Source organism: Thamnophis sirtalis, unplaced genomic scaffold (genome assembly GCF_051295495.1).
Source record: "Thamnophis sirtalis isolate CommonGarterSnake01/CBP01778 unplaced genomic scaffold, rThaSir2_p1.2 scaffold_1, whole genome shotgun sequence".
Classification (NCBI taxonomy): Eukaryota; Metazoa; Chordata; class Lepidosauria; order Squamata; family Natricidae; genus Thamnophis; species Thamnophis sirtalis.
In genome coordinates this window covers 166,340,240-166,367,060 of record NW_028261381.1, presented here as the reverse complement: position 1 = coordinate 166,367,060, position 26,821 = coordinate 166,340,240, and the positions used below count along the sequence as shown (strand labels likewise).

The 26,821-nt window shown below is 44.6% G+C and overlaps 1 protein-coding gene across 2 annotated transcripts; it reads left to right on the top strand.

The window, feature by feature from the left end:
- Positions 1–3,730: 3,730 nt before the first annotated feature.
- On the top strand, positions 3,731–26,462 carry MOB3A (MOB kinase activator 3A). 2 transcript variants are annotated; one of them, XM_087702918.1, is made up of 4 exons: positions 3,731–3,840; positions 16,959–17,492; positions 22,149–22,351; positions 24,705–26,462. In XM_087702918.1, the coding sequence occupies exons 2-4, from the start codon at positions 17,078–17,080 to the stop codon at positions 24,732–24,734; spliced, it is 648 nt and encodes a 215-aa protein (XP_087559044.1). In that variant the 5' UTR covers positions 3,731–3,840; positions 16,959–17,077; the 3' UTR covers positions 24,735–26,462. The 2 variants fall into 2 exon arrangements, with proteins under 2 accessions (XP_087559044.1, XP_087559051.1); XM_087702925.1 differs by lacking the exon at positions 3,731–3,840 and adding an exon at positions 12,435–12,713.
- The last annotated feature ends 359 nt before the right edge of the window (positions 26,463–26,821 follow it).

The window sequence follows — 26,821 nt, the reverse complement described above, 5'->3', positions numbered from 1 at the left end:
TGGCGATTCAAGAACCCTTCAATGAATGCTTCTCAAACTTGGTAATTTCAAGTTGTGTGGACTTGAACTCCCAGAATTCTGTAGGCTGAAGTCAGGTGTTTCAAGAACTAGCAGCACACATAATAACATATTTTGAAACATATGGCTGTTTCTTTTTTCTTTTTAAAGGAAGATTGAGATAAAGATTAGCGTATTGTTTTCTGCCTGACTGTTTGTCTGGTATTAATCTCTGCTTATCTGGTTGCTTGCTGCAGGAGGGAATGTGTTCTGATCTTCTGTGTTGTGAGATTATGGCGTTTTCACTGTGCCTTCTGATTTCTAGTTGGTGTTAGCACATTCTAATCACAAACTAAAGCACTCTATTCGTTTTCTGCCTGTCTCTCCTAAATGGCCTATAAATGTAATAAATATAAATATAATAAATAAATATATAAATTATAAATATATAAATATTATATAAATATAATAAATAAAAACAGAGGTTGTTACAATCCTCACATTGTGCATGGCAGGTGACTCCTATTTTTATGCTTGAGCTATTGGGTTGTGTGTTTTACTTAGGATGTTTTGAACGGCTTTAGTTGTGTGCTACGATGAAGCTGTATGGTTGTGAAAGGATTAGAGCATACACAGAGTATAACCTAATTTAGTTTTTGTTAATTGCTGCTGAGAGGAGCTCCATTGTAACCTAATGTGCCAACTGCAAAGATAAAGTCTCTGGGCCGTGTGTGTGTGTGTGTGTTGTGTGTGTGTGTGTGTGAAATCCACTTACCTTTGCTACAGGTTCGGTAGCAATTTGCATGTGCGTGAACACACACACTTCACTCGCATGCTTCGCTCACACACGCCACCTCTGCGCATGTGCAGGACCATCTGCGCATCGCAGAGCACACCTGTGAAGGTAGGTGAACAGCGGGAGGAGGGATCTGCTATGCCAGGCAATTTAGATTGCCTATGCCACGCCCCCTGCTCAAGCAGGAAAACGTATTTCAGACCAGTGACTGTGCAGTCTTTTCTTTAAAACCTCCAGCGATGCAGCGCCCACGATTTCTGAAGGCAAGCTGTTCCACTGGTTAATTGTGTGTTGTGGTTGCACAAGTAGTCCTTGAGATATGACCGTAATGGAGCTTAGGTGGGTTTTGCCCAAAACAGGAAGTAAATCAGGGGTGGTATTCAGCAGGTTCTCACCAGTTCTGGAAAACCGGTAGTGGAAAGTTTGAGTAGTTCAGAGAACTGGTAAATACCACTTCTGGCTGGCCTCGCCCCATCTATTCTTTGTCTCCTGAGTCCCATCTGATTGGGAATAAATGGGCATTTTGCAGTAACTTCCCCCTGCCACGCCCACCATGTCATGCCACGGCCACAGAACCGGTAGTAAAAAAAATTGAATCCCACCACTGAAGTAAATGCCATTTTCCAGCAAAACCTTAGTAAATTGTAATTACTTGCCCCAGGCACTGTATCTAGCTGTAGGAAGTTATCATCCAGCCTTCTCCCAGAAAAATGAAATATCCTAGGAAATATTGAAAAGGCAGAATATTTCTCTGGATGTGAAAAGGAAGAAACATGTTTTAAAAGACAGAATAGCTGCCTGCAGTTTCCTGCCCATCCCCCTTTGTCAATGAGCCATTAAAGCCTGAGCTAGTCCACTTTACATAATAAAGAGTTCTCCCATTACGCTCCAGAGTGATGGGATTAAGGCATAACCCAACACGCCACATGGCACCTGAGACCTCAACCAAACCTGGATTCAAAATGCAACCTAGAGAGTTGCCCCTGCATGGCCCCATGGGAGTCTGACAACCAATCAGAATACAAGCTTAAGATCAAAGGCCAGAGAGGGCATAAAACCAGGGACTTTCAGCATCTCAGCCCTTCTCTCTTCTTCTCCACCAACATTGAAGCATGTGATCCATCTTTTCTGTTCAGGGCTCAAGCCATGTGGCCCTGTCCAACAATAAACCATCTTTCCAAGCAGCCTCCATGTCTCCAGTGTCTTTTTCCCACTTGGAGCCGAACCCAGAAGGACATTTGTTCCATACATGAAGGCTGGTTGCTGAAAAGCCAAAATATGATCATTTGACTGCAGGGGGAGGAAACAATATCATAACTTCAAAATCAGATCATAAGTAGCTTTGGGTGGGTGGGGGCTCATCATAATTTTGAACAGTTGCTCAATGACCATCCATAAATCTATCTTAAATTGCCACCCTTGGATGCTTTCACTAGTTCCGGTTCTATGAATTTGTTAAATTTATTTATTTGATAAATGTATTTGCTGCCTATCTCGTCATGGTTCCACCACAAATCCGCGAAGCTCTTATCCGCGGAGACATAAGCGTGAAGACTAATTCGCGCCGTTCGAAGCACTAAGGAAAAACGTGACCCTACTGCGATGACATAATTGCGGAGGGCAAATCCGCGCATTCCCAAGCACTCAGTACCCTAAACCTAACCCTAAACCTAACCCTAAACCTAACCCTAAACCTAACCCTAAACCTAACCCTAAACCTAACCCTTAACCTAACCCTAAACCTAACCCTAAACCTAACCCTAACCCTTACCTAACCCTAAACCTAACCCTAAAACAAACCCCTAAACCTAATCCTAACCCTTACCTTAATTGAAATCAGCTTTCTGCCACCGCGCCGTTTTAAAGCGCCCTTCTGTTGCCGCGCTTTGTCGTGGCGGTGATGACGTTGCGGCTTTAGCGACGCGTTTATGTCTCCGCGGATAAGGGCTTCGCAGTTTTGTCGTGCCACGCCTCGTCGTGGCTTACAACCGTAAAACGGAAAAAATAATGAAAATGTTAACATAACAGTAGCAAAAGCAATGAAACAATAAAGGAGAGTACAATAATATGAATTAAAAGAATGAATATGAATACGAAGGTGTCACGGAATTTTTATCTTCTATTTTTAGATGAGGGACGTGGTGGCCCAGTGGCTAAGACACTGAGCTTGTCGATCAGAAAGGTCGGCAGTCCGAATCCCTAATGGAGTGAGCTCCCATTACTTGTCCCAATTTCTGCCAACCTAGCAGTTCGAAAGCATGTAAAAATGCAAGTAGAAAAATAGGAACCACCTTTGGTGGGAAGGTAACAGCGTTCTGTGCGCCTTTGGTGTTTAGTCATGCCGGCCACATGACCCCAGAGACGCCTTCGGACAGCATTGGCTCTTTGGCTTTGAAACAGAGATGAGCATCGCCCCCTAGAGTCGGGAACGATTAGCACATACGTGCAGAGGGAAACCTTATCTTTATTTCATTTCATTTTCTGTAGATTCTGTAGTGGGGAATTGCTAGAAAAATGCCCAAGCTTTTTAATGTATCCTTTGGATATTATCTTTGTATATAACCAATTTAATGTAAGTGTTGATAAATTGAAGAGGCAACTTAAGTGCTTTTAACCATGATATTATTCTTTATTCCTTCGCGGTTGCGGTGGGGGGTGGAATAAAAATAGAAAGAGCCATCAGGAAGAGTGAGCCAAAAAGGAAAAAAAAAAGCAGAACAGAAATCTAGCAAAATCAAAATAAACCTTCACCCATCTACCTCCTCTGTCCACTTGAGAGGCCGTGGAGGGCAATTAAAAAAAAAACCGCTTGATTTTTTCAGGGAAGGATTTCCGGGAAGGGAATTCCCCACCCTGTGTCATCCTTACAAGCAAAAGATACGGGTCTTATCCGTTTAAGGGAAGGAAGCCGGGTGGAGGGGAAGGAGAGGCGGAAGGGGTGGCGCTTGGTTCAAATCTTGCCTGCAGGGCGGACGGACGCCTTTTCGGGCTGCGGAGAGAGCCAGACTTTTCTCCCGCGTTGGGAAGGTTCGTCAAGACCGAGGCAGGTATGGATGCACGTGTGGATCTGCCCCGCGTCCGCAAACCCCTTTCTTTGCTTTCTTTTGCTTTCGCTTATATTGCATTCTTTCCCCCCCTGCCCCCAGCAAAAGCACGATCGCCGGCTCTCTTTAATCCGGTGTTGCAATCGAGAGCAGCGCCTCTTGCAGCTGGATTTCCGCTGTCTTCTGTCCCAATCAGCCCCCCCTTGCCCGCGGGAGTAGTAAAGGCGTAGTAGAGGAGCAACGTAGTAAAGGCAGAGTAGAAGGAACAGGGGCTCCAAACGGCCCCTTGAGGGATGAAGGGCACAAAGAAAAAGAAATGCTTTCCGCCTAGGATCGCCTCCCCCCGCCCCGTGCGCTTTTCTTCATGAGATTGCTAACCTGGTCGGGGAAAATGCGCCCGACCTCCCTCGCCACCTTTCCTACTCCGGGTCGGTGGATTGAGCCGGTTTACCTCCGTGGTGTGGAAAGTTTCTACAAGGTGGTTTTCTGCGATTGTTAAATAGCTGTGAATATCCGTCTTGTGGAGGCGGTTTGGAAACAGGCGGTTGTGTTACTTTCCTGACCTTCAGGCGATCTTTCCAAAACCCTGGTTCTCACCCTTGGGAACTTTTTAAAGATGGGTGGACTTCAACTCCCAGAATTCCCCAACCAGCATGTTGTCGTCCCCCACCCCACCCCCCAATTTTAAAAGTAGGTTGGGAAACACTGTTTTAAAGAATCAACATTTCTGTTGCTTTGTTATTTTTGTTTTCATGATCCCCGACAGAGCTAACAGCATTGGCAAAATGATTTTGGCTGCTGATTGAAATAGTGCAAAGATTTATTTATTTTTTAACTTGGATGATGCCAAGGCTCTCAGCAATCTTTAGAAACATATGGAAATGTGGTCCTGGGACCCCTGAAGATCACAAAATCAAAATTATTTGCCAGCCTATTAAACAATTCCCAACAAACTGTCATGAGAAGCAGCAGTGGCCGCAGTTTTAATTTTCAGTATGGTAAATATCAATAAATACAAGGCATATAAATAAAACCTCTGGCTGCAAGGCAATCAAATCGGTCAGTCCTAGAGGAGATCAATCTTGACTGCTCTTTAGAAGGCCAGATCCTGAAGAGGAAACTCAAATACTTTGGCCACCTAAGGAGAAGGGAGGACTCACTGGAGAAGAGCCTCATGCTGGGAAAGATTGCGGGCAAAAGAAGAAGGGGAGAAGAAGAAAAAGAGAATGAGGTGGCTGGATGGAGTCACGGAAGCAGTCGGCCTGAGCTTAAATAGATTCCAGAGGATGGTGGAGGACAGGAAGGCCTGGAAGAACATTGTCCATGGGACATGACTTCGCAACTAACAACAAAAAGGGGGTTTTCTGTAATTTTTATAAGTGGGGAAAAGTCCTGAGAGCGAGCGCCGCGCGAGCGATTGTGGGTGTACCTAGGTACACCCACGTTACACCTATCCTCCGTGAGCTGCACTGGCTGCCCATTGGTCTCCAGACACGCTTCAAGGTGCTAGTCGTTACTTTTAAAGCCCTACATGGCATCGAACCTGGCTACCTGAGAGACCGCCTCCTGCCAATTACCTCCCAAAGGCCGATTAGATCGCACAGACTAGGCCTTCTCCGGATTCCATCTGCCGGCCAATGTCGGCTGGCGACTCCCCGGGTGAGGGCCCTCTCTGTTGCAGCTCTGGCCCTCCTCATTGAGATCCGGACCCTTACTACCCTTCCGGCCTTCCGTAAAGCAACTAAGACCTGGCTGTTCCGGCAGGCCTGGGGCTGTTGAAGTATCCAGCCCCACTTTAAGGTATGAATGTTGCTGTAATTTTAAATTGTTGTATTGTCTTATATATTTCCCCTCCCTTTTTTATTGTAAGCCGCCCAGAGTCTTCCGAGAGTGGGCGGCATACAAAACTAATAAATACAAATACAATACAAATGAGAGAAGAGGGGTCAAGAAACACCATATAAAAGCATCCCCCCCACCCCACCTTCTCAAACATGATGGGTTGTACATCTGGTCATCTCAAAATCCCAGCCTGGTAGCTCTGCATTCTTGTCAGACAGCCAAGATGGTGGAGGATGACGAGAGTTATAGTTTAACAAATCTGGAGGACAGCCGACTTGGGAATGTTGTTGCTTAATACGTTTCCAGATTTCCTTGGCACTGGGGTGGAGCTGTATTGGGAAAGAGGGTTGCTGAGTTTCTATATCTCTTGCAAGTCCAGGAAATCTTAAATGGATTTTCCTGCCTTCATTCACAGTTGTTGGGTTTCACACAACAAACTGAAACCAGGTTAACAAATATGGTTTGCTTTCTTGTAACCGCTGGTATACTCAGTGTATTGACATAGGCTGCCAGTTCGGGGCTGCATAAATCTAGACAACATCTAATCATTTTTTGAGTTTAGTAACCTAGAACTAATACGCCTGGTTTAATACAAAGTTCCCACAACCTCTTAAAACGGTGTTTGGATTCTTGTTGCTCTGCCAACTATTCAACTTAGCGTAGTCTAGTGCATTAAGTCAGTGAGTATATATTTATACTTTATATGGCCGCTTCTATTTATCTCAATGCTATTTATTGTGTTCTTCATAAGTGCCAAGTTTGGAGTTTTGGCACTTATCCTATCTTGTGTACACACAATTCAAAAGAACCTTGTGAGCTTCAGCAGATTGTTGTTTTGTGTTCTAAAGATGACAAATGTTTATTGCTACTAAGTGACTTATTATTTATCCTAGCCTTTCATATTACCCCATACTGCCTTGGGCCCAGTGGTGGGATTCACTTCCCTTAACTACCGATTTGCAAATGAGAGTGCGCTCGTATGCGCAGACGGTTGTGCATTATGTGGGGAGGGGCGGAGCTTCCAGCAGCCGCTGCTACCCGGTTCACTCAAACCAGTAAGAACCAGCTGCATACCACCTCTGCTGAGGCCTCTTTAATACTCACTAGTAACCCTATTTTTCAGGTAGTGAATCCTGACGGTGAGTTAGGGCAATCAGGAAATTCACCACAGAAGTTTTGGCTAACTTAAGATTGCAGGCTAAATTCTCTGTATTCTGGAGCAGCAGCGTAGAATCGATCCAAACCAACATCCTGGTGGAGTCTCATTTCTAACATGATGGAGGGAATAAGATTTTCTCTGAAAAGCCTGGCTGAGTTCCACTTAGAAATACACAAAGAATTTCCTGTAGCTGGAACTCATCTTGAAAATGTGATCATTTCAAAGAACTATTAAGAAGACAGAAGTCTGATTATTCCAAGCCTGAGTTTTGTCTTTTAAGTAACAAGACGTGATTTGGGTATGCTGAAAGGGGAGAGCACAAAGATTTTTTTACTTTTCCGATGACCTGTATCTACTTCTCCTTGTTTAAAAACTGAGCTATTAAAATACTTCCCCTCCTCCTTGTTGCAGGATCATCTACTAGGGATAAAGGGAAAATCCATAAAACCCACATGGTCGTTAAATAGCCATTAATTTTGCTTGTTGGAAGCCCCATAAGAAGGTCACAGATGGTGATCCTGTTACCCTGGGATGCAGCAACCATCAGAAATACAAGCTGGATCTCAAGTGTCCAAATTTTGCTCACATGACCATGGGGATTTTGTGATAGAAACAGCACAAAGACTTATATAGTGCTTCACAGTGCTTTTACAGCCCTCTCTAAGCAGTTTACAGAGTCAGCATATTGCCCCCAACAGTCTGGGTCCTCATTTTACCAACCTCGGAAAAGATGGAAGGCTGAGTCAACCTTGAGCCTGGTAATCAGATTCAGCCAGTTCTGACAGGTTCTGGAGAACCGATAGCAGAAATTTTGAGTAGTTCAGAGAACCAATTGGCTGGCCCCGCCCTTACTGCCTCCCAGCTGAGCTTCTTTTGTTGCCCTGAACAGGAGAACGGAGCTGGAAAGCAGGTTAGTGGGGTGGGGAGGGAATGGGGATTTTGCAGTATCCTTCATCTGCCACGCCCAACAAGCCACGCCACGCCATGCCCACAGAACCAGTAGTAAAAGAAATTGAATCCCATCAATGCTGGTGATGTTTGTAAGTGCAAGGACTAGTCACTTTTTGAACTCTATCATAACTGGTCACTAATCAAATGATTATAAGTTGATAATTACCTGTAATGGTTGGATAATTAATGGATCATGTGAACGCAACCAAAGAATCCAGGTTTAAGGATCTTGATCTGCACATAATTCACATGTAATGATGCCTAAATAAGTGTACATGTGCTGGAAGTTTTCAAATCTTCCTCTAACCCCAGATGCAGTGAGTCAATCTAGTATAGGTAGTCCTTGACCTGCAACCACAACTGAGCCCAGAATTTATGTTGCTAAGTGAGAAATTTGTTAAGCGAGTTTTGCTCCATTTTACAACTGTTCATGTCACAGTTGTTAAGTGAATCACTGCAGTTGCTAAATTAGTGACACATTTGTTAAGTGAATCTGGCTTCCCCATTGACTTTGCTCGTTAGAAGGTCACAAAAGATGATCACATCCCGGGACATGGAAAACCGTCATAAATATGAAGCAGTTGTCAAGCAGCCACATATAAATCGCGTGATCCTGGGGATGCTGCAAATGTCATAAGTATGAAAAATGGTCCTAAGTCATTTTTTTCAGTGCCGTTGCAACTTTGAATGGTCAGTAAATGAATGTTGTAAATTGAGGACTACCTGTAGTGAGACAGGAAGAATAACTGCTAATTATGGTAGATTGTTCCCCTCTTGTCAATATGGGAACTCATCCAGAGAAGCCAAGAGAATTGATTACAATTTTTTAATTATTATTCATGGGAATAAGCAACAATCAATGACCTGACATGGATTATGTAGCTATTGGATTAAGAGCTGTTTCGCAGTAGAACAGACTGCCTTGGGTGCCACTAAACTCAGTTTAAACTGAGATGGGGCAGCCATCTCTCAGCTATGCTATTGATAGGAGCTTAACCTGGATGACCGTGAGGCTCCCTTCTACTCTGTCACTCCGGTGGGACTTTAACTTACAAAATAAGGCAAGAAGGGTGATCTCTCCCCCCACCTTTAAACTGGCTCTTTCTGCCAGTCTTCCCTTCCTCCTTCAACTTTGCTGCTGTTTTGGGGTCCTGCAGCCAAAGGCCAACACAGCCTCTTCCAAACAGTTTAAATGGCAGAGGAAGTGGCCCTTCTATATAAATAAGATTACTAGGTTTTTAATTTTTTTTAAAATTCCACTTTTCAGTGGCTTTTTGGTGGAGCGCAGCTGTCCCGCCAATGCCCTTCAGTAGCATTACTCATCGAGGTTTTGCATCAGTTCAAGCGAATTGAGGAACTTCGAGCTTGAGGGTTGGTAAGGGGGGGAAAAAAAACCCAACCACTTTGTACTCTTCCTCTGCCACTTTTAAAATCTTTTGCCTCTGCTGTCCATCCGGCATTTTGAATGTGTATTTGTAAATTGATCCGCTTTGCCTGCTTATCATCTCTGTAGATCAGGATTTGTCAACCTTGCAAAATTGCTTTAAGCTCTTCAGTTCCCAGAATTTCCCAGCCATTAAGGGGAATGGCTTTGTGGTTTGTTTATTTAATTAATTTTTTATGCTGCCCGTCTCGTTATAAGGCCACGGAACCACAGACTCTGGGCAGCTTACAAATTATGTAATTTGATTAAGTTTCATTTCTCCTGTGGGCACAGCTGGGATTCAAGAATGAAAACTCACCTAGTTTTTACAACAGGGGTCTCCAACCTGTGGGCCGTAGCCCACTACCGGGCCACGGCCTAATTGCCACCAGGCTATGTGAGTGGCTGAGCGGGCACGGGCATGGGCCCACCCGTACAAGACTTGTTGCAGGCTCTTGAAGCCCCACTTGCACGAGTATTGCTGGAAATGCTGCGGGCATTTGGCGGCCTGTCAGCAGAGTCGGACGATGAGAAGGTTGGGGAGGAACTTGGGCCAGTTCTGGAGTCTGGAGAAGGCTCTGATGGGTGCTCTGCGTCGGACAAAGAGATAGAGCCAGGGCCATCCGACATTTCCCAGCCACCGGAAAGGCAGCTGCCTTTGGAGGCTGATATGAGTGAGGAGGAAGAACAGCTGCGGCTTGTTCCAGATGCACATATGTGCAGAGCAGTTCGGGGAGGTGAATAACGGAGGACAAGGAGTTGACTCGGGAGGCAAAGCACACGTGGATGCTGAATGGCCCCTCTCCGGCAGGGGAATAAATAGAAGGAAAAGGCAGTGGTTGTCGTAGGAGACGACAGTTCGTATTGCTGAAGATTTTGTTCATGGTGTTTTGTGCCACAAGACTGCTTGCCAGAACTTAATTTGCAACCTTTTGGCTGGGAACTCACAAGGAACTGATAAGGTCTGTTATTACAGTTAACTCCTTGCAGGACTCCTGCCTGGACGTTTTGGTGGGCGCCTCCCCTGTAGGCCCCGCCTGTTGCAGGGACTCCAGGGGCCTTCCCCTTCTGTCCCCGGGATGGATTTAAGGCCACTTGCCTTTTTGTAGAGCTGCTCCAGCTTCTTGTGTCTTCACCTTTCATACTTAGAGGGTTTGGAAGGCTTGTGACCACCCTCTGCCTCCAGCTCCGCCCTGGGGGAAAGGTGTTTTTTCTTTTCTCTAGCCTTTGTCCCCCCACCCCCTTCTGGACAGCCTCTGGGATGGTCACTAAAAATGGTTGATCCTCTGCCCCTCTAGTGGGGCTGCTGGTTGTTGCTGCAGGTACTTGAGTCCTGCCAGTCTCCTCGTTACCGCTGGGCGCCACCATCTTGGAACACATGGCTCTTCCCAGCTTCAAAATGGCACCCGTGCCAGGAGACAAAGGGCGCCTCTTTTAAATCTTTTCTGGCGGCTTGTGCTCCGAGGAGCTGCCGTGCGCCTCTGCCGCCGGTTTTTCCTTCTTCTGCCTCTTTCTGGCGCCGTTAGAGGCTTGGCTCTGCCCATGTACCCCGTCCAATGAGGTGGGCCACGTGGACAATGGCGCTGGCACTCCATGGCGTTTGGAAAGCCACGGTTCGCTGCTCAACCCAGCGGGTTGAGTTCCTGCGGCGAGGCTCACCTTCTGGGCGGGAATGCAGCGCTGCCCTCGTTTGCCGGTGGCCCGATTCGTGCTCCACGGTGCTTGAGGAAGCCGCGGCTCGCCGCTTGACCCTATGGGGTGCGGCGGAGCGCTCTGGCGCCACTGGCATCTATGCAGCAGGGCTCGCCTTTGGAAGCAAGTTTTCTGCTTGCCCGGCAGTTTCCTTTTCTGAGTGATACTTGTCTCGTTCAGATGCCTGGGCAGCGTGCCGCCCCCAAAGGGGCTTTTGGCAGAGCTTTCTTCTGCTCGGGGAGCTGTCCAGTTCGCGTGCAGCTGCTGCTGTAGGAAGATGATTATCCTTTTCTTTCTTTAAAATTCATCAAAATTATCAGGAAGGCAAACCGTCCCGTTGAGGGACTGAGTCGATAACTGGGCAGTGCGTGGTGGACCAGGGGCGTATCCCAAGAGCTTATCTGACTCAGTCCAATCAACGAGAGAATAAGGTCAACCCATCCTGGATGTTCCTCCCCTCACTATGGAGAAAGGCGCACTCGCACGTGCATGCATGCACACGTGCACACATGTCTGTTCCTCCCACAAAATCATCCCCTCTGTCCCCCTCCCCACCCACTCTGGGCCGCCAAATGGGAAAGGTTGGGGAACTCTGTTTTACAGGAGCATTTTTTGGTGTCTTGTCTCCTGGCAGCTACCTGGACAAGTAAATGCTATTTTCTTAGCAACTTTTCCAGAAGTAGTTTGTCACTGGCTTCTTCCTTAGGCCAAGGTAGAAAAACTGGCCTAAAGTCTCCCAGCTGGATTAGAACTCATGCTCTCCTGATTTCTAATCCAGCCTTTTTCATCACTTAGACTAGTGTTTCTCAACCTTGGCAACTTTACAATAGACGTCAACTCCCCAAATTCTCCATCCAGCTGGGTGAATCTGAGAGTTGAAATCCAGGCATCTTAAAGTTGTCAAGGCTGAGGAATACTGCACTAGTTCAAATTGGCACACAGGGACACCTACAGTGTGGCCCTTTTGTTCTCAAGTGTGTTCAAAACCATCTATCTTTAGAACTTACGTTTTTATATTTTATTGGTGCTGTAGCATGTGCCTCACAATAATTACTTTTGCATCAGTTTTTGTTTCAGAATAGAGTGGAGTAGAATAGAATAGAATAACAGAGTTGGAAGGGACCTTGGAGGTCTTCTAGTCCAACCCCCTGCTTAGGCAGGAAACCCTACACCACTTCGGACAAATGGTTATCTAACATCTTCTTAAAGACTTCCAGTGTTGGGGCATTCACAACTTCTGGAGGCAAGTTGTTCCACTGGTTAATTGTTCTAACTGTCAGGAAATTTCTCTTTAATTCTAAATTGCTTCTCCTTGATTAGTTTCCACCCATTGCTTCTCTTTCTACCCTCAGGTCCTTTGGAGAATAGCTTGACTCTCTCTTCTTTGTGGCAGCCCCTGGAACACTGCTATCATGTCTTCCCTAGTCCTTCTTTTCATTAAACTAGACATATCCAAGTTTCTGATGTTTTTGGTGGTGGCAATTTTCTCTGTATAAAATAAACCTCATGTACAGCATCCAGAGAACCACAGATGTGGGGCTGCTTGGAAACAGAGTCAATAAACAAATGTGTTGCCTGGTCAGCAGCTCGAGAGAAATTCTGCTGTCTCTGTTTACATCAGGATCGCTCCTTCCTGAATTTCTCATTGGTGTTATTCAAACTCAGAGCCAGTTTGGTATAGTGCAAAGGTCTGTGCACAAGATTTGTGGACTTCAACTCCCAAAATTCCCCAGCCAGCGTAGTTGCAATGGAGCATGGCCAGACCCCTGATGTAGTGGAGAAGATGCTGGTCCGGAAACTGGAAAACCCGTAAGTATTAGTCTCCCTTAGGCATGAAAACCATCAAATGGCCTTTGAGACAATCCCCCTCTGTCAGCCAAACCTACCTTTTAAAACAAATACTGTGATCGTAAAAGCAAACCCATTGTTTGATAATACCACTTTATAATGCCTTGGTAAGGCCACACTTGGAATACTGCATTCAGTTTTGGTCGCCACGATGTAAAAAAGATGTGGAGACTCTGGAAAGAGTGCAGAGAAGAGCAACAAAGATGATTAGGGGACTAGAGACTAAAACATATGAAGAACAGTTGCAGGAACTGGGTATGTCTAGTTTAATGAAAAGAAGGACTAGGGGAGACATGATAGCAGTGTTCCAATATTTCAGGGGTTGCCACAAAGAAGGGGGAGTCAAGCTATTCTCCAGGGCACCTGAGGGTAGAACAAGAAGCAATGGGTGGAATCTAATCAAGGAGAGAAGCAACTTAGAACTGAGGAGAAATTTCCTGACAGTTAGAATAATTAATCAGTGGAACAGCTTGCCTCCAGAAGTTGTGAATGCCCCAACACTGGAAGTCTTTAAGAAGATGTTGGATAGCCATCTGTCTGAAATGGTAAGGGTTTCCTGCGTAGGCAGGGGTTTGGACTAGAAGACCTCCAAGGTCCGTTCCAATTCTGCTATTGTATTGTATTGATTTGACTATGGAATGGGTCCATAGTCCACTGAGCAGTGGCAGTCTATCTTAGTTACCACATCGTGCAAGAAGGGAAGGATATTGCTTTTAATCCTTGCTTATGCATTTCCTGGAAACCTCAGGCCCAGCACCAAACTGACTGTAAACTGAGATATGTTTTTTTCTTACCCCCATTTAATCTTCATCATACAGGTTTTGTTTGTTTCCTGAACTTATATTCTTCCTTTCCTTCAGCAGCTCAAAATGACACTCCTCCCTATTTCTTTTCCTATTACCACAACCCTATAAGGTAGGTTAAGCCCAGCCTTGCCTTCTTCATCATCCCGTAATGTCAGCTGGCCAAGCTCTTCGATGTTGCTGTGGATTATGGATGATTGGAATCAGCCTTTCTGGAGGGAAGGGGAGAGAGAGAGAACTTGCTTGGGAAAGACTGAGCTAAATTGCAGCTTAACAAGTTCATTTCGGAGGAAAATTATTAATTTGTTGTCTTGAGCTTCAAAAGGAGTTCTTTTGCTCTCTTCTCCTTTTTTGCAAGTTGGGTGTAAACACTCACTGGATTTCCGCTTTCTTAACAGAACTGAAATGGGTGCTTACAGGATGTGGTGATGGCAGCCTCTGAGTGGTTTCTGAGTAATATGAGAGTCACAGCATCTGTCTTCATGCTGTCTTCTCCATACTTGCTCCCACATTGCATTCTGATGAGAGCGTTCTGACCTAGCCTACCCCAAAAAGCACGAAGCAGATTCCTGGTCCCAGGAAATTTTATTAAACAAATGTGAATTCCTCTCATGCACATTCAGCAAAAGCCTGGTAAACAGCCTTTCAAAGGCAAATTTATGACCACAGACCTTATCTAGCTTGGAAAGCTGCCATGTAAATATTTTCCAAATGCGGTGCTGTGCAAGGAAAAGACTGGGCACAGAGTCTCTGAGATTCACGGACAGATCTTCACACTCCTGAAACAAATGAATACGAACCAATTGTTTCCTGCAAAAGCCCACTCCCCTTTCGCTCCTCTTTTATTCCCTATGGGAGGGGGCATTCACCATTCAGCTTTACTCCAAACTTGACCCTGATTTCTTAGCTGTTCTTTTTTTCTAGCAGCTCTGTGCATGCGTACACTGGGAACAGGCTCCAGCTGTTCCTCTGCCTCACTGCTGTCTAGCTCCGAAGGCAGCTGAGAACTGCCAGACGGCCCTGGCCCCATCTCTGCCTCTGACACAGAGCCCTCGTCCGAGCCTTCAGCAGCCACCAGGACTGGCCCATGTTCCTCCCCAACCTCCTCACTGTCTGACTCTGCTGCCAGCTCCACTGGCAGGCCATAACAGAGAGGCCTTTTGGAAAATTAGGGAAGCCTTCTCAAAATGTGGCTTTTTGGATAGGATTGGGTAAAGAATTTGTTGGGATTTTTATACATATAACCAATAGGTCCGTCCCGTCCCCCCCAAACAGGGTCAGTGGAATATCCAACATTAGGAGGTATCTGTCCATACTAGTTTGTGGAGAGGAGAAACTGGCTCCTTGGGGCTTTCTTACAGAGGTCTGTTTGGCAGCCAACGGAGGCAGTCCAAAGAGAACTTGGATTGATTGGGGTTGGTTCTACATCCAGGGCTGAGAAACAGATAAGGAAACTCCATGTTCAGAGGAAGTCTATCTGTAGTAGGAGTGAACTTTAGGCTCGGCTCTACTCACGTGTCCTGGCAAGCAACCCATGGTGGATACCAAATGCTAGACGAGAAGGACTTTGGATATGACTATCTTCAGACATATACAGAGCCCAGGAAAATTATCCATGGGGGCAAGATACTTAAAAGGCCACTGAATGGGAAGCAATTAAAGGAAACTTAAGGTTTAGGTTTCGTTTTATTTATATGCCGCCCTATTCCCAGCGGGACTCAGGGCGGCTCACAAACCCAAAAAGGGAAGGGAAACACAAGAACTACAAATACAAGCATTTAAAATAACCAACAGACACACAATCGAGAGGGGAAGGGAACTCATCAACCCCAGGCCTGCCGACACAGCCAGGTTTTAACGGCTTTTCGGAAGGCCTGGAGAGAGGTGAGGGTCCGAATCTCTGCGGGGAGTTCGTTCAATGCCAGATGGCATTGGCTGGTAGACGGAACCCGGAGGAGGCCAACCCTGTGTGATCTAATGGGTCTTTGGGAGGTAATTGGCAGCAGGCGGTCTCTCAAGGAATTAAATAGCTGGTTTTAGCTCCTCTCCTTTTTATAAAATCTCAATCCAGCTCCCCTCACAGTTATTACCCTCCAGAGTAATTTCTATTATTTTGATTCAGTGTTATGCGCAGAGAGTTGGGGATGTATGAAGCTTAAAGCAATGAAGATTCTTCAAGTCAGAGAAGATTCTAAGAAACCAGAGTCTCCCTTTTTCTCTTTAAATATGATGCTGAGAACTCTTTCCTTCTTGCACGAGTCATTCATAGTACGGCTAGTTCTCCACTTATGACCAGTCACTTACTGACAATTCAAAGGTAACAAAGGACTGCCCCACAGCTACTTTATGACCCGGTTCCAAAGTTATGATGGCCACACCCCTGCAGTCACGTGACAACGTGACCATTTTATTATTTTATTTTCTTGAAACCAGTTTTTGGCAAAAAAACAACAACAACCCACCCATATCAATACAATACAAAAGCAGAGTTGGAAGAGACCTTGGAGGTCTTCTGGTCCAACCCCCCCTCCTCCCCCCCAGGCAGGAAACCCTATACCGTTCCAGACAAATGGCTATCCAGCATCTTCTTAAAGACTTCCAGTGTTGGGGCATTCACAACTCCTGGAGGCAAGCGGTTCCACTGATTAATTCTTCTAACTGTCAGGAAATTTCTCCTCAGTTCTAAGTTGCTTCTCTCCTTGATTAGATTCCACCCATTGCTTCTTATTCTACCCTCAGGTGCTTTGGAGAATAGCTTGACTCCCTCTTCTTTGTGGCAACCCCTGAAATATTGGAACACTGCTATCATGTCTCCCCTAGTCCTTCTTTTCATTAAAGTAGACATACCCAGTTCCTGCAACTGTTCTTCATATGTTTTAGTCTCCAGTCCCCTAATCATCTTTGTTGCTCTTCTCTGCACTCTTTCTAGAGTCTCCACATCTTTTTTACATCGTGGCGACCAAAACTGAATGCAGTATTCCAAGTGTGGTCTTACCAAGGCATTATAAAGTGGTATTATCAAACAATGGGTTTGCTTTTACAATCACAGTATTTGTTTTAAAAGGTTGTGAAATTGGATCAGTCACATGGCTGACCCACTTTATGACCGTCACAAGTTACAACTCCATAAGCAGGCTCTATTAGGATCGTAAAGAGCTACCTCTATTGCTGCTGTGTATGCTTCTCAAACTTGCATTTCCACAAAGGCAAGGTTTTTTTGACTCGGGCGTCAAAAAATACTGCTGAATTCTACCTTGTTTTTTTAAATGGGAAGTTTGAAGAGAATTTAAAAGAAGTGCCCGAAGAACCAAATTTTAGCATTTATTTTGAGACTCTCCTTTTTTAGATTTCTTTCTTTTCCCACTTCCCTCAAACTTCTTGTTATACATTTTTTGTCTTGCAGATTGTAATTCACCAGTGGGATTCGAAAGGAGACTTAAAGGTTGTTGGTTGTAGCAGTCACACCCCTGGAGGGAACGTGGTGGTGGATTTCTAGATCTCAGAAACTTTGGGGAACCGGGGATGGCCAATCCTTTGAAACAAGTTTTTAACAAGGATCGGACCTTCCGGCCTAAACGGAAATTTGAACCCGGGACGCAGCGCTTCGAGCTTCACAAAAAGGCGCAGGCATCCCTTAATGCTGGGCTGGATTTAAAGCTGGCTGTGAATCTCCCTCACGATGAGGAGCTGAACGATTGGGTGGCTGTTCATGTGGTGGACTTCTTCAACCGCATCAACCTCATTTACGGGACAATCAGTGATTATTGCACAGAAAAATCCTGCCCGGTCATGTCCGGCGGTCCAAAGTACGAGTATCGGTGGCAGGATGAGAAATACCGCAAGCCCACTGCCCTTTCTGCACCTAAATACATGAACCTTCTCATGGATTGGATTGAAGTGCAGATCAACAACGAGGACCTCTTCCCTACAAATGTCGGTGAGTTAGCAAGAGCAATAGCAGTTAGACTTATATACCGCTTCATAGGGCTTTCAGCCCTCTCTAAGCGGTTTACAGAGTCAGCATATCACCCCCACAGTCTGGGTCCTCATTTTTACCCACCTTGGAAGGATGGAAGGCTGAGTCAACCCTGAGCCGGTGAGATTTGAACCGCTGAACTGCAGATAGCAGTCAGCTGAAGTGGCCTGCAGTACTGCACTCTACCCACTGCGCCACCTCGGCTCTTTTGGAGTTGGAGGGAAGGGATTGAAAAAGCCAGGGAGAAAATTACAAATTTGATCAGAAAAAGAACATGAGCCCAGGGGTGGGATTCAGCCAGTTTGGATCGGTTTGGGCGAACCGGTAGCTCCCATGATCAGCTGAGAGCGAACCGGTTCTCTCTGACAATCAGGTTGGCCTGCCCGCCCTTGAGCTTTACTTAACTATATCCTCTCAGCTGATTAGCGTGGCAAAGCGGATTGCTGCACCTCAGGCTGTGTTACCCCCCTCCCCCCAAGAAGTAACATGGAAGGTAAGTTTTGGCGTCGGGTGCGGGCGCACGCAACACCTAATCACCAAGCCAGTTGTTAAACTGGCAGGATCCCACCACTGCATGAGCCTATATGGAGTGGTGCCACTGCAAAAATGGCTAACTCAATTGTCATGGAATTACAAGTTCAGATAGTCCTTGACTTCACAATAGTTCATTTAGTGACTGTTCAAAGTTACAACGGCACTAGAAAAAGTGACTTATGGGGAAAAGGGCTTAGAAACTTTGTCAACTAATTTTTATTTAGAATATGTTATAAAGGTTTAAGGCTATTGGATGACTGTGTAATAATGAATGAAATGACATTAGGTGGTTGTGTTTTTTTAACTATGGATTATTCTCGGCAAAAGGACACCAAAACAATTTCAGTCAGAACTATGATATGTTGAAAGTAAGACTCATTTAAGAACTTTGACACTTGACATGAATGTAAGAAATGACTGTGGAAGAGATGCACGAAAGCTAATTATAACCAATTGACACACTTTCTACAAGATGTAATGTAAGATGATTATTTTTTGTGTGTGTTGTTTGTTTAATAAAATTTTTTTTAAAAAGTAAAAAAAATAATCATAGTGATGACAGGGGAGGAATCCAGATCTTCTAGGTCAGTGTTTCTCAACCTTGGTGACTTTAAGTCCTGTGGACTTCAACTCCCAGAATCCCCCAGCCAGCACAGCTGGCTGGGGAATTCTGGGAGTTGAAGTCCACAGGACTTAAAGTCACCAAGGTTGAGAAACACTGTTCTAGGTGAACCATCCTGTCGAGCAGATTCAGTATCAAATAAAGACTACTGAAGACCACTTTAAAAAAAAAAGTGACAGGACTGTTTTTCACACAACCCTTACAGCATTCCCATGGTTACATGATCAAAACTCAGATGTTTGGGAATTGGTTCGTGTTTATGACGGTTGCGGTATCCTGTGGTCAGGTGATCGCCTTTTGCGACCTCATGACAAGCAAAGTCGGGGGAAGCCTGCTTCACTTAAAAACAGTGTTATTAACAACTGCAGTGATTCACTTAAGAATTGTGGCCAGAAAGATCATAAAATGGGGCAAAATTCACTTAACGAATGTCTCACTTAGCAATAGGAATTTTGGACTCAACTGTGGTCCTCTAACTTACAGCCACAACTGGGATCAGAATTTGCTAAACAAGGCAGTGGTTAAATGGCTCACCCTTGATTTCACTATACTTTTTGCCACAGTTGTTAAATGAATCATGCAGTTCTTAAGCAAATCATGTTTTTTTTCTATTGACTTTGCTTATCAAGCTTGAAAGGATGCAAATGGTGACACTACGACTGTCCTAAATAAATACCAGTTGCCAAGTGCCTGAATTCCAATCACGATAGGAGGGATGCTACAAAAGTCATAAGTGTGAGGACCGATCGTAAATCACTTTTTCAGTGCCATTGTAACTTTGAACAGTCACCAAATGAATTGTTGTAAGTCGAGGACTATCTGTAATCATTAAATTCTGCTTTTATGTTATGGTAATTAGATGTTGGGGTGATGAGCTCTCAGTTTGGATGCAGTGATGAAGTAGTACATACCGTATTTTTCGGAGTATAAGACGCTGTGAAATATAAGACACATCAAGCTTTTGGGGAGGAAAACAAGGGGGGGGGGGAAATCTGCTTCTGCCTCCCAGCAGTTTGCCTCCTTGTAACAAACAGCAAACAGTACAGACAATATACATTGTTTGTAGTGTTTCATTTCAGACTATACTTGTACAGATGCTGTTAAAATTCATGTGCTTTCTGGAAGTATACATTATTCTCTGCTATTTAAAAGAAAATACAATAGCACTGGGCCTCTTCAGATGAAGCATTTATTTTAAAAAGCTTCTTCATTTTGTTAAGTTGTCTATAACAATAATAAAGCAGCCTTTAAAAAATAAGTCTAATAATTTGAACATTCAGTAGGTATTTATAGTTATTGACTTACCTTCTTGCAGCAAACAGCCTGATTAGCACAAGAAAAAAATTCTGCTTCTGCCTCCCAGCAAATTGCCTTGTGGAACAAACAGCAAGTTTCACTTTCAGTTTGAGCGGGCTTCCGATCATTAGCTGTTTCAGGCTGCAGGGATTGCTATAGCCTATTGCAGCCTCCGCAAGCCCCATTTCCCCGTTTGCTGCAAGGAGGTAAATTGCTGGGAGGCAGAGGCCAAAGGGTGGGGGACGGTGGGTGGGGCTACATGCAGTGTATAAGACACACCCAAATTTTCACCCTTTCTTAGTGGGCTGGTGCGTCTTATACTCCAAAAAATACGGTACGTGGGCTTGGTGGTATGTTCAGAAAAGTTAAGAAATGCAGGAATGAGGTGATTGAAACTGTTTTTTAGGCATGTCACTGAAGAGGCCTATAGGAGGCTGAAGAAATACAATGGGTTGAGACTCTATATGCGAACCCTTTTTAAGTTTTTGGAAAAAAGGGTGAAAATAAAAACAGGTGGATTGACACCTAAATGGTGTCTTAAGGAACTTAAGATTCCCAAAGAAAAAAATACTGGCTGAACATGTGTAGAAGAAATTTCTGAACAATGAAAACCATTCAGGAGTGGAGCCACTTACATATCTGCATTTTGAGTGCTGATTCCATTATGTGACTTTGCGCAAAAGCTGTGGGGCCCCAAATGTTGTTTTTGTTTTTTTAATGGTTGCAATCTTGAGCGGATTCAGTTTCATGAGATTTTGATTATTCCTGAGATGGGTGGCTTTAGTTCAGGAGATGAAAAGGGGGGGAAAAATGCTCAGCGGTTGAGAGTTGGACAGCAGACAAATTTCATAAATTTAATTATTAAATTTCAAATCAAGATCAGATAACTGGGCAATATAATAACCCATGATGTTCCTTGTCAAATTTGGTAAGCTAGCATCCTCCTCCATTCCCTTCTCTTAATTCCCCACACGCCCCATGCTGCCTTTGCTCTCCGTGATGGCTGTTGATTGAAATCCAGTTGTTTTTGCTTCATCTTCTCTACAGCTGCCTTCACGCTCAGCTCTGGCTTGCTTAATTCTAGTCTGTTAACTAAGCTGCAATGGGCTGAATTCTCAGATTACTGTTCCAAACTCAGTTCATATCTTGGTAAAATCTTAAATTATAGTTGACTATTTTGAGTATATAACCTGAGTCTCCTTTTGTGGTAGCCTTTCCTTATTTTATTTCTTCTTCCTGGGTGCTGAAAAGGGATACCTTCCAATTTTGGGAATATGCAACTTGCATAGTTAATATTGGCCTAGTCATCTAAATTGTCTGCTATCTTTCTTGTCATGGATATGATAAATTGGTTAAAGAAATCGAGGGAGGGAGGGAAGGAAGGAGATGGGAAGATATGGGAGGAAGGAAGAGAGGAGATGGGAGGGAGGGAGGAAGGAAGGGAGGGAGGAGATGGGAAGCAGGGAGAGGGAAGGATGCAAGGAAGGGAGGGAGGAGATGGGAAGGAGGAAGGGAGGAGATAGAAGGGAGGAGGGAAGGATGCGAGGGAGGGAGGGGAAGAAGGAAGGGAGATGGAGGGAGGAGAGGGAAGGGGGGAAGGAGATGGGGAGGAGGGAGGAGAGGGAACTTTGCAAAGGAGGGAAGGAACAGAGGGGAAGGAGGGAGGGGAGGGAAGAAGGAATGGAGGGGATGGGAAGGAGGAGAGGGAGGGAGAAGAGGGAAGGGAAGAAGGGAGGGAGGAGATGGGGAGGAGGGAGGAGAGGGAAGGTTGCAAAGGAGGGAGGGAGGGGAGGGAAGAAGGAAGGGAGGGGATGGGAAGGAGGAGATGGAGGAGATGGGAAGGAGGAAAGGGAAGGGAAGAAGGAAAGGAGGAGATGGTGGGAGGAGAGGGAGGAGGAGAGGGAAGGGAAGAAGGGAGGAGATGGGGAGGAGGGAGGAGAGGGAAGGTTGCAAAGGAGGGAGGGAGGAGAGGGGAAGGAGGGAGGAGAGGGGAGGGAAGAAGGAAGGGAGGAGATGGGAAGGAGGGAAGGAAGAGGGAAGGATGCAAGGAAGGGAGGGAGGAAATGGGAGGGAGGAAGTAAGGAAGGAGATGAGAGGATGGGAGGGAAGGCAGGGAAGAAGAAAAGGATAGAGGGAAGAAGGTTAATTGTCGTGCTCTTCCACAGGTACTCCATTTCCTAAGAACTTCCTCCAGGTGGTGAAAAAGATCCTCTCCCGTCTCTTCCGCGTCTTTGTCCACGTCTACATCCACCACTTTGATCGTATCGCCCAAATGGGCTCGGAAGCCCACGTGAATACATGCTACAAGCACTTCTACTATTTTGTAAAACAGTTCAATCTCATAGACAACAAGGAATTGGAGCCTCTGGTGAGTGCAGGGTCAGGGCTGCTTTTGCTGGCTTGGGGAGTCTTGGCTCAGATACCTGCTTGACAGGTATTTTGTGGGATGGAAAGCTCTCCGCCCTGAGCTCCCCAGATATTGCACACTTTCAGCCGTTCCTTCTTCAGGTTTCACCCTAGAACAGAGGGATTTGACAACCTTGGAAGTGTTTGGTCGTTTTTAAGAGAAAAAAGGGTGCGCTTGTATTTAATGAAGAGCCACAAAATTCATTAGGGCGTGTTATTCTTAAAGCTTGGTATTTAATTTATTTAATCGCCCATTTCTTAATGGCTTACAATAAAACAATAAAAACATATCTTAAAGAACCATTAAAAAATAAGGAAGATTACAAATAGATAAGACCATAGAACAGTGTTTTTTTTTAATGAATGTCAAAAGAATATATTGTACTATTCCCTTTCATTACGCTGATGGATAAAATGCATGTCATCAACTTGAGGTTTCATTTACTTATTATTATGGCAATTAGGATTAGATATTTAACCAAGTTGTATAAACGTTAATATCGCTGCAGAAAAAAAAGAGAAACAAGAATATATAGAACTAAGTTTATTCCTTTTCACTACTCTGATGCATAAAATGCATGCCATCAACTTGAGGTTTTATGATGATTAGGATTAGATGTTTAACAAAGTTGTATAAACATTAAAAAGAAAAGAGAAACAAGGAAGGAAAGGGAGGCACACCCAGGTGCTTTCCATCTGTAGCTGGACAATCCTTCCCACAGCTTTATGGTAGACAAGGTGGAATAAATGACCTCGGACTATTGACATTTATTCATTTTATTTATTTAGAACGTGTACGTGGCTATCTATCTTAGGTAGGTAATTCTAGGCAACGGTCAGCAAGAAAACAATAAAATCTCTATAGACAAAACAAAAAAACAGAATGAAAATAGTCATGTAATAATGGAAACACTATATAACCTAATGTTTCTCAATCATAACAACATAACAATGTCTGGACTTCAATTCCCAGAATTCCCCAGCCAGTATGGTGACTGAGGGATTCTGGGAGTTGAAGTCCCCATTTCTGAGACGGATCCATAGATGAATGCCAAAGAAAGAAGACACATCTTCTAGTTTCAGAAGACAATGTTGTTTTAACAGAATGCACCCGTAGTGCGCCACAAGTACTACCTTGCAGGGCTGTAAAGGTGATAACCAGCAGCTTGAATTGCACCCAGAACTACCCTGACTATGTGATTGCCGAGAGATTGGGAAGGGGGAGGGGGATTCATGGAAAAACTGGAAGAGATGCCCATTTAACCCTGGTCTTTGATGGCAGTGTGTTCTTCTGAACTCTGAACCCAGCACTGTTTTGGTGGATTGTCTTCTTTGGAATAGAAAGGAATTAAAATGGTGTACATTTCCATCAGGAGTGGGATTGAAAATTTTTAGCAACCTCCACAGTTGCTGGGGGACGTGGCCTACTTGGCCTCCTCACAGAGGTGGGGGGCATTTTTGCCCTCCCCAGGCTGCAGAAACTATCCTTGAGCCTCTGGGAGGGTGAAAATGTCTTCCCCTGCACTCCGGAGGCCAGAAACAGGCTTGTTTCTGGAGATTCCAGTAGGCCTGTTTTTTGCACACCTCAGGCTCCAGAGGCTTTCCTCAAGCCTCCGGGAGGGCGAAACGGCCTCCCCTGGGCTCTGGAGGCCGGAAACCGGCCTATTCCCGGAACTTCCAGTAGGCCATTTTTTTGCCCTCCCAGAGCCTCCACACAGAACCTGTAACTTACCTAGCATGATGAACAGACCGCGTGGATTTGCTTATTGACTCTGTTTCTAAGCAGCCCCACATCTGTGGTTCTCTGGATGCTGTACGTGAGGTTTATTTTATACAGAGAAAACTGCCACCACCAAAAACATCAGAAACTTGGATATGTCTAGTTTAAAGAAAAGAAGGACTAGGGGAGACATGATAGCAGTGTCCCAATATCTCAGGGCTGCCAAAGAAGAGGGAGTCAATTTATTCTCCAAGGGTAGAACAAGAAGCCATGGGTAGAAACTAATCAAGGAGAGAAGCAACTTAGAACTGAGGAGACATTTCCTGACAGTTAGAAGAATTAATCAGTGGAACGGCTTGCCTTCAGAAGCTGTGAATACCCCAACACTGGAAGTCTTTAAGAAGCTGTTGGATAGCCATTTGTCTGGAACAGTATAGGGTTTCCTGCCTAGGCAGGGGTTGGACTAGAAGACCTCCAAGGTCCCTTCCAACTCTGCTATTGTATTGTATTGTATTACTACCTGTAGTAACCAGTGTTTTTTTTTTTTAAGAAAATGTGATATCTAAATGACATTTAAGTCTCCTGTCTTTGACAGAAGGACATGACTTCGCGGATGTGCCACTGACATCTTGGGAATCTGTCCGCCGTCGTTCAAGCCAATGCCGTCCGGATTGGGGACCATTCCTGCCCATCAGACAAGATCTTATGATCTGGAGGGACTTCCATTTTTATACATCTTTTTATTTTTTTAAAAAAAGAGCTTTCAGGAGCTCTGGTAATGAATTTTTTGTAAAATCACTCTGATTGGATGATTGAAGTATGTATGTTTGTTTAAGAAAGAAAAGGACCACAGCTAAATGTGATCCTTTAGATCTCCATGTCTTCTCACATCACATGGTTGGGGGGTGGAGAGGGGAGGCCTGTGTTATTTTGAGGTTTTCTGCCAAAATCACCTGGGCTTCAGAAGACACCACCTATGGCACCTATGGGAGCGACAATTTCAATGAGGAGAAATCCACTGACACACCTGTAAGTAGTTTTAGGAGTCTGCTTGGACCATGACTTGGAATCACCTGTGTTGCAAATAAAATAAAGTAAAATCTTAGCACTTCTTTCACTTGAAATCTGCAGTTGGCATATGTGTATATAGCCAAGAAGAGGAAGGAAATGCTCTTGCGGCACTTTAACTTTTTTCTTTTGGGTCACGCACAGTAAGCCAAACTATGCGTGGAACTTGGAATTTATGGACTGCGACTGTCCCCCATGGTTTACAGGTAGTCCTCGCCTTAACGACCAGAATTGGGGCCAGAAGTTCCATTGTTAAGCAAGTGCGGTTGTTATTGAGTTGTGCCTGATTTTACAGATCATGAAGTGAATTCTGCTCCCTCCATTGATTTTGCTTATGAGAAAACCCCCCTGGAAAGGTTTTAAATGATGTGTACGAACATTCTCAGTAATCCAAGTCATAATTGTCTCAAAAGGTACTTTTGTTTTCTTTCAAAAGGCAACTGGATTGTTGTTATTTTTTAGGAAGAAGAGGGAGACCGTTTTGCTTCTTTTCCAAGAAGCTTATCAGTTGTAACTGATATAACTGATATCGGTTATATCACTTATAACTGGTGAAGCTTATAATTTCCTTTTCTTCCTCAAATAAAACTGTCTTGTTGGCTTTTTTGTGGGGGGGGGGGAGAAGCACCTTTGAGTAGCAAATGAGGATCATGTGAGCATGGGATGCTGCAACTCTTAAGTAGGTATCAGTTGCCAAATGCTAAAACTTTGATCACATGACTATGAAGACGCTGCAGGGATGTGTGTGTGTATGTGTGTGATCCAGAATAACTCTGGAAAGCCTCTAGCAATTTCAACCAAATTTGGTACACCGATGACTTACCCTCTGGAAACAAATACTGTGGGGATAAGACACCCCTAACACCCCTCGGTGTGTGTGTTCTGATAAGATACAGCCTGTTGTGCCTTAAAATGGCTTCTACTGTACAGCACAGTGGAGTTGCCATGGTAACAGCTTCACAGTACTCCACAAAGGGGCTCCCTCTGGTAAGAGGGAAAATCCAACATTAGAAATTACATTTGTCCAGACATTTGTGAATGTCTAATACAGGATTGGGATAAAAAAATACCGGACAATGCTGGGTTAACAGCTAGTTGGTCATAAATGTGAGAACCCGTTGTAAGATTATTTTTTTTCAGCAGTGCTGCAACTTCGAACGGTTGCTAAACAAATGGTTGTAAGTTATCTATATATGGGAGTTTTCCCATTTTCTGCCTAACTCCCTACCCCCCCCCACTTTTTTTTTGTCTTACATGTTCAGAAAATAAAAAAAAGATTTGGAAATGATGTGCAATTACTTTAGTGCAAAACCTTAAAAACTCTCGTTTGTACGGTAGACTCCACCCAGCATCTGCTTCAACGATCTTCGGTCAAAGAGTCCATTGCCCTCCTAAGGCATCTCCGTGCCCTCTGGAAGTTCAGATTGTTCTGAGTGCTTCCTCAAAATATACTTCCCCCCCCCCCAACACCCCAGCTCTGATTGTGGGTGCTACAGATGATAGATGGGTCATTATTGTCATTATAGAAATGGCATGACTTCACTTGCCATCATCTCACTACAATAATTTGCACAATGAGGTCATGTGACATGCCATGTTGAAGAGGTCACCGGTTGTTACAGACTCTGCCGCCCAGGATTTTAT

Coding starts and splice junctions, on each gene's coding strand:
- MOB3A (XM_087702918.1), top strand. CDS start 17,078: ATGGCCAATCCTTTGAAACAAGTTTTTAACAAGGATCGGACCTTCCGG. Junction 17,493..22,148: donor CCTCTTCCCTACAAATGTCG/GTGAGTTAGCAA, acceptor GCTCTTCCACAG/GTACTCCATTTCCTAAGAAC. Junction 22,352..24,704: donor ACAAGGAATTGGAGCCTCTG/GTGAGTGCAGGG, acceptor TGTCTTTGACAG/AAGGACATGACTTCGCGGAT.